The 11,304-nt window shown below is 47.6% G+C and overlaps 3 protein-coding genes across 3 annotated transcripts; 1 reads left to right on the top strand and 2 right to left on the bottom strand.

The window, feature by feature from the left end:
* Positions 1 to 302: 302 nt before the first annotated feature.
* On the top strand, positions 303 to 2,272 carry HD556DRAFT_1447190 (amidase signature domain-containing protein; the record flags this gene model as incomplete). Its single annotated transcript, XM_041307217.1, has 7 exons — positions 303 to 437; positions 493 to 682; positions 730 to 747; positions 799 to 1,143; positions 1,193 to 1,685; positions 1,735 to 1,874; positions 1,926 to 2,272. 7 exons carry the CDS (start codon positions 303 to 305, stop codon positions 2,270 to 2,272), a joined length of 1,668 nt encoding a protein of 555 aa, XP_041156248.1.
* Positions 2,273 to 4,524: 2,252 nt separating this feature from the next.
* Positions 4,525 to 6,755, bottom strand: HD556DRAFT_1244134 (Metallo-dependent hydrolase; the record flags this gene model as incomplete). The annotated part of the gene is made up of 13 exons (XM_041298422.1): positions 4,525 to 4,623; positions 4,677 to 4,742; positions 4,799 to 4,924; positions 4,978 to 4,990; positions 5,043 to 5,120; positions 5,170 to 5,368; positions 5,429 to 5,528; positions 5,581 to 5,713; positions 5,763 to 5,872; positions 5,925 to 5,963; positions 6,021 to 6,377; positions 6,440 to 6,486; positions 6,536 to 6,755. 13 exons carry the CDS (start codon positions 6,753 to 6,755, stop codon positions 4,525 to 4,527), a joined length of 1,587 nt encoding a protein of 528 aa, XP_041156247.1.
* Positions 6,756 to 8,918: 2,163 nt separating this feature from the next.
* On the bottom strand, positions 8,919 to 10,848 carry HD556DRAFT_1447188 (amidase signature domain-containing protein; the record flags this gene model as incomplete). Its single annotated transcript, XM_041307216.1, has 6 exons — positions 8,919 to 9,157; positions 9,211 to 9,939; positions 9,993 to 10,358; positions 10,417 to 10,434; positions 10,492 to 10,681; positions 10,735 to 10,848. The coding sequence occupies 6 exons, from the start codon at positions 10,846 to 10,848 to the stop codon at positions 8,919 to 8,921; spliced, it is 1,656 nt and encodes a 551-aa protein (XP_041156246.1).
* Positions 10,849 to 11,304: the final 456 nt, after the last annotated feature.

The following is an 11,304-nucleotide window of genomic DNA, read 5'->3' as shown; positions in this document are numbered from 1 at the left end:
CACCTTATCTTCACAGCTTCTTGCTTCTTCACCACACGAACTCTCTCCGCACATCGTTTTCCCGGTCTCTTACCTAATCTCACTTCTTGAGCTATATAGTTCGTGCCGTTCGCATGACACCTCAGTATTATTCTACGTGACTTACTGAGGTGTGTAGACACTCTTGTTTCCTCACTCAATCCTTACTAATGTACCCTAGCATCTCCGCTAGGTAGATACATGTCAATCTAGTATTGTTCTACGTGACTTACTGAGCATCTCCGCTAGCGCGTATATAGATCTCTTGGCCCCTGCCGTGCATAATGCCTGGAGACATGCTCAGTCGCGGTGTCACGGTCCTCTCGGAGAACGTGTTCCCTGATTTGTATGAATCCGGAATTCTCGACCTTCAGAAGGGTCTTGAGCTGAGGCACTTTATGAGCGTTGATCTCGTTAAGGTGAGTTACTATCAATCAAAGTTGGTTTATCTCATGATGCCTCGCGCAAATACAGGCTTATATTGCAAGGATTGATGAGGTCAATCTGAAGGGCGCAGCTCTCCATGCAGTCCTTGAGACGAACCCGAATGCTTTATCTCAGGCTGCAAAACTTGACGACGAGCGCAAGTCTAAAGGGAGCAGAGGCCCACTGCACGGCATCCCTTTGCTACTGAAAGACAACATTGCTACACTACACGAAGAAGGTACGTAACTGTAACGACGCATGTTCAGGATGCTGATCCTTCTGAAGGCATGAACACTACCGCCGGTACGATATTTAAGAACTTCTAGTTCTGGGTTAAATGTTTGGCGAGATTAGGCTCCTATGCTCTCCTGGGTTCCGTCGTTCCCAGGGACGCATTCGTCGCTGCTAAGCTCCGCGAAGCCGGCGCCATCCTTCTTGGGAAGGCGAACCTCTCTGAATGGGCAAACTATCGCGGAAAGGTTCCAAACGGCTTTTCAGGTCGTGGAGGTCAGACTCTTTGTCCCTATTACCCGAACGGGGATGCATCTGGATCGAGTTCTGGGAGTGGGGTTGCGATGGCCGTCGGTCTTGCTGCTGGCTCTCTAGGCTCAGAAACGGATGGTTCCATTGTTTCACCGAGCAGTAAGAACAATGTGGTAGGCATTAAGCCCACTGTAGGGTTGGTTTCTCGAGCTGGAGGTATCTACTTTTATCAATCTCACCTTGACAGTTGGTTGAGTCTCTTTAGTTATACCTATCTCATCGCATCAAGATACAGCTGGACCTATATGTAGGTCAGTTACAGATGCGGCCCTTCTGCTCTCCGTTATAGCAGGACCAGATCCTCGAGACACGGCCACGTTGCACCAACCTGGTGTTCTCCCTGATTACATGAAAGCGCTCGATCCGAACGCTTTGAAAGGCAAGCGACTAGGAGTGCCGCGGAAATTCCTGCCCGGCAATAAAGCAATTCTGGAAGCTTTCAACGCTTCTTTAGACACCTTCCGGGCTCTCGGCGCGGAGATCGTAGATCCGGCTGATTTCCCCTGTGCCGAGGAGATGAAGGAGTCACAGGCAGAAACACTCGTGCTGAAGACAGACTTCAAGGCTGATGTGACCGAGTATATTTCGGGGTTACTTAAGGTTCCTACTGGCGTAAAGAACCTCGCAGATTTGATCGAATTCAACAAGACCCACGCAGACTTAGAGCTTATACCACCATACCACGACGATCAATCTAGGTGGGTTCACGAGCTGGTAGTGCTATGGGGTTGCTTACTCTGCTACAAGTTTTATTGCTGCTGAAGCGACGGAAAAGAATGATGCGTATTATGCAGCTTTAGCTCAAGATTTCGATTTAGGCCGGAGACGAGGCATTGATGCAACTCTCCAAAAATTCAAATTGGACGCAATCATTCTTCCTACTGATGGTACGTACGATTATATGCTTGCGTCAATTTCGGGACCTCAAACTTCCTTAGGGACTGCCTCGAAACCTGCAGCGATTTCCGGATACCCTATAATCTCAGGTGCGAATGCCCATTTTCATGATGGTTCATTTGACCAAATCAAATGCTTAGTTCCGCTGGGCTTCCAGCCAGATAATGTTGAGGTATTGCCAGTTCCCGCTGCACCACTGCACACACAAGCTCCAGGCCTTCCGTTTGGGATAGCCTTCATAGGCACCGCATACAGCGAATTCAATCTTATTGGTTTCGCTTATGCGTTTGAACAGGCTACGCAGGTCCGTTTGAAGAGAAGGGCCTATGCTGAAGCAATTCCCACGACGCAGATTAAGGATGTGCTTTCTATGGTGCAGTTCACTTAGAGGCCGCTACTTTTGTCCAAGCGCCAAATCGAGTCATGAATATTGAACCGCACCATATTTGAACAAGGAATGTATGACTGGCGCGTACAACAATCGTGTACTTTTTTTTCTAACCATACTTGGATTCATCGTGATACTGTTCTAGGTCTTGTATATAGTTGAATGAGCACGAAGCATCACATCAGTGGTAGGCCGTGGAATGGACTTCAAATTGAAATTAAGCGTAAACATCATGGATCACAGGATTCACCAAGCCCGCGTCAACCCGAGGAGACGCCTGAAATTAGCCATCCGAGTCCCATGCCATGCCACCTGGATCTGTATTAATATTGCACATGGGGAAATGTCGTGACGGGGCCCGTAAAGACTTCGCCGAGACTTGCAGATGCGATTCACGATCGAGGAGTCATCGACATCTTTATGTTTGGCTTCCAGATCACCATATGTTGAATAATCGCCGGGGATCAGAGGCGTCCCCTGAGCTCGATCAATACTGTGGCAGTGAGTTGTCATGGATCACGCACCTCGTTCGGCGGTTCGTGCAAACCATTCCTCGAGTCGATCGCAGCTGAAATTGAGGCGAGCTTCAAGTTGACGGCGTTGCATCCTTTACATATATCAGGAGCATAAAGGCGAAGAGAAAGCACAGGAAAGCACTCAATTTTGCCATTAGGATTATAACAATTAATTACGATTAGCGATTCAACTAGCCTACATAACGAGTTATGGCTTGAAGCGATAGCAACCGGCTCGAAGGCTACACTTAGAATGCTATAATAACCAGAGTCTGAGCGGCGGTCTGTGTATCTCATCCCCAAATGGTTGCACAGCTGTAGTTGGCTACGCAGCGCACCAGAAAAGCTGCCTGATCTTCACATGGGTGAGAACGAAAGTTTAGCAGTCGCTATCACACACTGTCAAAAAGGCGCTCATGATCAGTGTCGGATACCATTATGATAGCTGTTGTCTGGGCTGGATCCTCATGTCAGTCCTCATACAGAAAGAATGGACGTCTTATTGAGGTCGGACTACAGGAGATTACGTGTCACCTAACGTATGCCATAACCCTTTCCTAGTATTTTTCCGTCAATAGAATATTGGGGACTGAGTAAGTCAAATATGGGGACTGGTGGCAACCAGCTGGCATTGTAAATAACTGTTTGAAGGATTGTGGATAGGTTTTTCAAAAAACATAAGGATCCAGGACATAAAAGCAAGCGGTCAGGCCGTCATCCTACCTTCCACGTTGCTTTTATTTCCATAATCCTAAGCCACAACTCACAAATAATGCGTTTCTCCATAATGATTGTCCTCGCCGTTCAATTTGTTGCTCCGTCAGCATCGAAGTCTCTCGGTGCTGAAGGTGACTGTGCTATCCCTTCCGGCTCAACTGCATATTAAGTACTGTGAAGGCAATGTAAGCGAGGAGGTATACGACAACCAATATGAAAGTGGCATAAGCATTACTCACTGGCGTGGTAGTCTATGTTTATGTGCGTGGTTCAGTGAGCTACAGGATTGCAGTTGTAAGCGGTTCCTAGAACCCAAATAACAGATATTTCAGTGAGATTGGTTTGTACACTATATATACTTTCGCGGTAAGTAAACATACGAGTTACTGATGCAGCTCTAGATCTTCTGGCAGATGGTCTGGCAAGTGTGGCCCCAGCCGCTAGTTGTGAAATAAGAATTCGATATTAGCAGAAACACCTTTGACAATAACAAAGGTTTCAGCCATAAACATCATGCTGTCCTGTACATATATAGTTCAGCGTCAGCCTATATCACGAGTAATTGTAAGAGTTCGTAGTCAAATGAACTCACGGCGGTTGCAGTCATTATATTCAAGTTGAACCAATGACTTGAAAGAAGTCGATCAATCACTCCGTACTCCGAAATGCAATTAGATAGACTGGAATAGCAGCAGGTATGGTATGCAGCAGTCCCTGAATATGAATCACTAGCGATTGCACGAGACCGGTAAAACAGTAGGGGTTTAGTCTGATAGCATGATTCCGTGTGTTCGGATGGAAGCGTCATAAGGAGCACCCGCACTTTAAGGTTTGATAAGTTTACGTATTTCTACAATATCCATTACAAAGCTAATTTTAACTTTTGATTCTTTACGCTACGGAAACAGGTACAGCTCAGAAGGCTGCTGATCGCATTGCGAGGGAATGTCGAAGAGTCCATTTTCACTGTCGTGTGAAGAGCATGGATGCGTTATTTCGGAGAGCCAAAGTTTTACTGAATCACGGATCCATCGCCGCAACTTCTTCTACGAATTTGGCCCACCGTCTTTCCCATGCATCCATAGCGGCGCGCTTGCTCTGTTCATCTAGCATGGAATACTGCCCAGGGAACATAAGACAATGCAAGAGACAAGGCCGAGGGTATGACTCACCGTAATACTGTCACGAGCCATGTGGCCAAGAGCAAGGAGTCCCGTAACTTCACTTGCCACCAGTACCTGTAAGCGACTGATGAGTCTGGTTGCCGCAGGAGACAAACAAGGAAGAGGGTCACCTGGAAGAAATCGAAGGACAGCCCCATGCTATTAAACATCGCAGGATCGTCGGAAGACAGTACCACAGGAATGCCTTGGTTCATGATTACCGGGAGGGGGTGCATAGGCATCGATGAGGTAAGACGCTATCATTTCTTGAGTCAAGGCAAGGCTCCGAGGCAGCATACGAAAAACCTACCAATACTTCATTTCTATCGAAAGATCAAAATCAATTGAAGGTGTCTACTTGCACGATTCACTCACGATATAGGGCAGACTTCGATTGCTATTTTCTTCTCTCGACAGATTTGCATCAATTTTGGATGCTTAGCTAGTGAAAAGCTATGCAATATGGGTTAGCGAGCGCTCTACATCGTACAATGCACCTAACCCGTGTCCGATTCGCTTCGTTCCGAGAAGAATGGCATCATACAGGTTCATGTCCGCTGCAGTGCCATCACCCAGAGTTTCACCAGCATGGAAGATGAATGGGATGTCCGGATGCTGCTCGGCGAAACGCAAAAGTGGCTCTGCGTAATCAATGAGTGGTTTACACTCCGCCCCGTCCTCGTGGCCCACGAGATCAAATCCTGGCAGATAGAACTGTTAGATCTGGGTCTGCCGACTTACAACGAACCCGCGGGACTTACCAGCAATAAGGTCCGGGAATTCCTGCTTGAATTTGCTGCACTGTTCTAGTTCCAATTCCAACTCCTCGGACGAGATAATTCTCAGGGTATTGTAGATAATCTAGGAAAAAGATCAGTCTGAGCTTGAGTAGGTTCGCCGAGACCAAGCTAACCTTCAACCCAGCGAAATCGTCTTCCCGACCTTTCGCCTTCAATTCCGCTTTTATTTCGTTCGTGACCTCTTGGAATATCAGGAGTAGTTCGCGTAATTCAAGTTTAGTCTTCGCATCCTCTGCAAGTATATACCTGACGTTTCATCAGGTATCTCAATCGTAGACACGCCTTTCTGACTCACTTTTTGAAAAAACTAGTTCGTACCTCAATATACGAGATGCCATCACTTATTGATGAGCGAATGAACATCCGCAAGTATTCCTTTTGAATCGGCACGAAACGGATAATGGGCTAAGTTTCATCAGAACAGGCACACATCTCGAGTTCCAGTACACAGGCTCACATCAGTCACGCCAAAGGTACTCCCAAACTTCATCCAGATCTGCAAGTCTCGCATTGAGGCCGTGTTCAGCAGGTTGTATGTTAATATGGAGCTCACTTTCATCGGTGTATTGTACGTATCGTACGCATCACTGGGATTGATCATAAAGGCGCTGAGCACCCATTTATCAAATCCGGCAGGGCCGCCTAGTGCAGGATCGAACAGCTCTCGCGCCTTCTTGATGGGAACCCAGCCACCGGTGTATAAAACATCCGTGATACCAACTACATCGGTAGTAGGATACTGTTCCACAGGGATTGGTTGGATTATGGGCAGCACAGTTTCGAGAGAAGCTGCGTCCAACGGACCCAGGACGCGGATATGTATCGCGGGATGACTCAGTGCCAGATCAAGAAGTGTTTTTGCCTCCACCGAGGCGTTCTGGTGCACATGCAATAGCCCACCCTTTGGCATCTATGGGGAAATTGCGATCGAGATGATCGGTGACGAGCAACACAGTAATTTGCTACGCTTACTTTGGAGACTATTTCATAGAGTTCCGTCTGTAAAATGAGGTCTTTGCCTGTACACAGATGTGAGAAGAAGTGCTAAGCGCGAGCCAAGCACCATACCATTCAAGAATTCCATCCCTGGGTAGGGGTGAGGGACGTGTTCGTGATCAATCCCCCAAACAGTGGTAGCTTCTTTAGCACGGATGGAGCGCACAACTTTATCTGCCTTCAGTTCAGCTGCGGTGTAATTCGAGCGAACATGATCTGTTCGCAACGCGCGGTCTTCTGTGATAAGTTTCTCACGTCTTTGTAGATAATCAGCAAGCATTGAGGAGGACATTGGCGAAGAAAAGGATGGTGGTAGTTTACAGGAATTCGATGGCTTTATAAATGATTTCGCTTGTGGCCCTTGGTGGTGTTGGCCTGGATCAACATCCATTGGCGTATTGTCGATGTCAAGGCGCCTACACAAAAAAAACAATGGCGGGCCATGAAGGACCCACAGAAGAATAGTGTAATAAACCAATTAGAATTGTGGCTCAAGTGTGCATTGGCCATCTGTCTTAGCACCGCCTTAGTTAATAGTATACGACCTGGTAGCCGGACTGTTCAAATAAGGTTGGAATGTACAGAGGAACCTCAACTTACATGGCCACCATGAGTCACGGTGGTCCAGGACCTGCCAGTGTGCAATAAGATACAGCGAGGAAAGTGTCCCACAGGCCATGATACATCGGGCACAGCATGCCAGCGATGATACACAGGATCAACGCGTCTAAAAAAAAAGCAAATTTCAGGGTTGAATATGGGAAAGCGGACTTTCCAGGTAGCCCAACAATGGCAGTGTCTGCGGTGGAGGTCGCGGAGGATCATCGAGTCTTCCAAAAAGAAAACAAACAACTGCTATCATTGGGTAGACTCATAGTCAACCATTTGTGTACGTGCATTGTTGGAGATGTTGTGATCACTGTAGTAGGTAGAAATCAGGGGGAACACGGAGTTTGAAAACCTGCAGTTGCCGATTGCGAAGTCGATGTTATTGTTTAAACTTGAACGACTCGGACACTAATCATTTGTTCGTACCGTATACTTGCATGCAGTCATAGAGACCAATCCGAAGGCCCCTACACAAGCTGCGACCCTTGATGATGAAAGGAAAGAAAAAGCCAAGCTCTAGGCCACAACATGACTACGTTGTACGAAGTTGAAGGTGAGGTCACACTCCGCGTTGCACACATGCACATGCACATATGCAACACCAATAGATTGATCCTGATAAGGAATGTTAATGAGTACTGAGTACTACTGCAGGTACATCCCGCCCTACTGGCTACATCCCAAAATCTTTGTGGCTCCGTTCTTGGTTCCTACGCATCGCTGAGTCCTGTGTTGTTTCTCGAGACGCATTTGCCACAGTAGCAAAATTACGTATGGGCTAGTGCGAGGCCTATTCCACTTCCTCGTGGATTCTCAGGGCGTGAGGGACTTGTTGTCCGTACTATCCGAACGCTGATCCGTTTGCTTCGAGTTCCGAAAGTGGTGTTGCGATGGTTGTCGGGAGAACAATGTTATATGAAGGGATGGTTGACAGAATGACGCAGAGGGGAACTATCACCCGTGCAAGTGATAAGAAAGTGTTTAAAGTCGGAATGCCTCGCTCAATTGGAGAGTTGTGAGGACAGCCGCCTCAAGTCGTGCGTCAAGAGTGCGCTTGATATCATTTTTACCTCCTAGCGTGCGAGACCCATCAAGCAAGGACAACAATGAACCCGTTTCGTGGAAGATGTCGACAATTGAAGCTATACCACTCGTGCGAATCGTACTGGACCACTTGTTGGCATCTTCTACAGGAGAGGCTGTTGGAAGAACAGTACGTAAACTGTTCGAGTCTGAGGCTCATCTTCGTCGTCCTCATCTTCGTGGCCCTCATCAAGGACTTGTTCGTCGGGTGCGTAAAAGACGCAGGAAGCACCTCGTGATAATTGCACAAGCAGCTAACGTCTGGAACATGTTCATCCAACGGGGAAAGGGGCCTACTGCTGTACTGATGATTCTGGTCTGTAACATTGCTGGTGTGCTACTGCCTGAGGCACTGGCATGGTGCGAGGAAATACCAGCATCACGAAATGGATGTCCAAAGGTTAAGAAAACCTACATAATTGCTTTGTGTTGCGAAGACGTCTACAAGGGGAATCTTGTGTGGGCGAGAAGGATGGCCGTAGGGAGCAGGTGAGTGAGAAAATAGACGAGCTACCACATTCTTGATTCTGGAGCCTTTGGCGTGGCGCGAGTAGCAGCCGTCTTCTTACCACACGTAAGTAGTTTGCCGCGGAGAATTGGCGTAAATGTTTGCTTCTGAACAAATTTTACTGCTGCAATGATGATTTTAGGATAGAGAGATATCTCAAAACCTTGAACATGACTTGAGAGAGTGAGTCTATTATTAGACTCACAGTAAGCTCGAACATCAGTATTGTATGACAGTGTATTGTGAAAGCCACGTTCACAGCTGGGACATAACGTCCGTTAATTGGGTTCTAGGAATCGCATCTTCATAGGCCTTTCTCTGAAGTCTCACGTGGGTAGCCTGCTCAAACGCATACGCATAGCCGATGAGCTTGAACTCGCTATACGCGGTTCCCATAAAAACAATTCCAAAAGGAAGTCCTGGTGCTTGCGTATAAAGTGACGATGGCGTCACAGGCAGTAACTCGACGTCATCTGGCTGGAATCCGAGGGGCACTAAATATCAGATGAATTTGAGTAGGGTTGAGATCGCAGTGAGAAGTACCAACCTGAAATTAACGGATACCCTGCGATTGCCGTGGGTCCCGATGCATTTTCGGTTGGTAGAATTATAGCATCGAGATTGAACTGGGCCAGAGTGGCGTCAATTCCTCTCGTGCGTCCCAAGTCGAAATCTTCGGCTAGCGCTGAAAAGTAGGCGTCATCAACTTGAGAGGCTTCCGATTGCTTGAATCTAGATATCCTGGCTAAAAGCATATCGCGTATGAGACTAGAGCCGACATACTGCGATTGGTCATTGTAGAATGGCGGTGGAAGATCTAGGTCCGCACGTTTCTCGCTGAATTCTATCAATGCAGCGAGAGTCTTGACGCCTGTCGGAATGTCGACAAGTTCTGATAGGTATTTGTTAAGATCAACTTTGAAGTCCACGTCCAGTACCCGCTTCTCCGCCTTCGATGTCAGCAGTTCTTCTGTATCCGGGAAATCCGCAGGATCAACGATTTCCGCGCCCAAAGCTCGGAAGACGTCAAGAGCTGAGTTGAAGGTCTCCTCGATGACCTTGGTATTACGGATGAAGGAACGAGGCACTCCAAGACGAGTGCCTTTAAGGGCGTTCTTGTCGAGCGCTTTCATGTAGTCTGGAACTAGTCCGGGCTGATGTAAAGTAACTTCATCTCGAGGATCAGGCCCAGCCATGAAATTCAACAATAGGGCGGCGTCAGTGACAGAACGACACATCGGGCCAAGAGTATCTTGATGAGATGAGATAGGTATTACTGGCGTTCATAATCAGTCAGGGAATCAGGAAGGCCACTACTAAAAACTTTACCGCCTGAGCGAGATACCAGCCCGACGGTGGGCTTGATGCCCACAACATTGTTCCTGCTACTTGGAGAGACAATAGAGCCATGAGTTTCTGAGCCAAGCGAACCAGCTGCGAGACCAATGGCCGTCGCAACGCCACTTCCGGAGCTCGAAGAAGACGGACGTGCATTCGGGTAGTAGGGGGAAGATGTTTGTCCCCCACGCTCCGACAAGCCATTGGGAACCTGTCCCTTTAAACGTCCCCACTCGCCCCTCATACCGGACCACTCAGAGAGGTTTGATTTTCCTATAAATATAGCCCCAGCTTCACGTAATTGTGCAGCAGCAAATGCATCTCGAGGAACGACAGAACCCAGCAGTGCGTAGGAACCTAGGATACCCCCAAAAGCTGTGATCTACAAAATGGCAGGCAGAAGCACAGAATGTACCTGCAGTCGTGTTCATTCCTTATCAGGATATCGATTTATTAGTACTGCATGTAGATATATAACATAAAATCTCACCTTCTTCGTGCAGCGTAGCAATATTATCTTTCAACATTAATGGTATTCCATGCAATGGCCCGCGGCTGCCTTTGTCTTTCCGTTCATCGTCAAGGGCCGCAGCTTGTGATAAGGCTATTGGATTAGTCTCGATGACCGCATGTAATGCAGGACCCTTCAAGTTGACTTCCTCGATTCTGTTCAAGTAGGCCTGCGATTGATTAGACGCTGCATCGGATACTTACTGGAACAGTGAGAGTCTACCTTGACAAGTTGAACACTAGTGAAGTGTCCTTTGACTAGACCATCTTGAAGTTCCACGATTGAAGCCTCGTAAAGATCAGGCAAAGCCGCGACATAGGACGCCTTGAAAGTCATCAGATTCGAGTGGAGGAAAGATAAGAGCCAGACCTACTAGGTTCGCTGTTCTGGGAAAATGGTCAAAGATAACTTAACGGACACCCGACAGTTATGATAATCCAAATATGAATCCTGGGTAAAGGATCCAATGACTGTCTTTTCGGTTGTCACGGGACCTTGAGTTGAGAGGATCGTGAGAACATTTCATGATGAAGCTGCGGCATCGGAGTCTCCACAGACTGGCAGCACACTAGTGTTGTGGATTCTAGAGCCTGGATATAGAGCCTGGACACAGGCTAACTCGTTGGTGGTCCATTCAAAATTATGACGCTTATCCTGGCGCACTAGCACTTCGATGCCATTCTCGGAAGACTCTCGGAAGCTGGCTGCGGTGATGACACAGTGCCTTCAGGTGTGAGATGAACCACAGAAATTGGAGGTCATTCTGCTCTTGGGACCTGGCTAGGGGGACAT

This window comes from Suillus plorans (assembly GCF_016647745.1).
Source record: "Suillus plorans strain S12 chromosome Unknown HD556scaffold_61, whole genome shotgun sequence".
Taxonomy (NCBI): Eukaryota; Fungi; Basidiomycota; class Agaricomycetes; order Boletales; family Suillaceae; genus Suillus; species Suillus plorans.
Note: the sequence above shows the minus strand (reverse complement) of the source record. Positions and strands in the feature narration are given on the sequence as shown.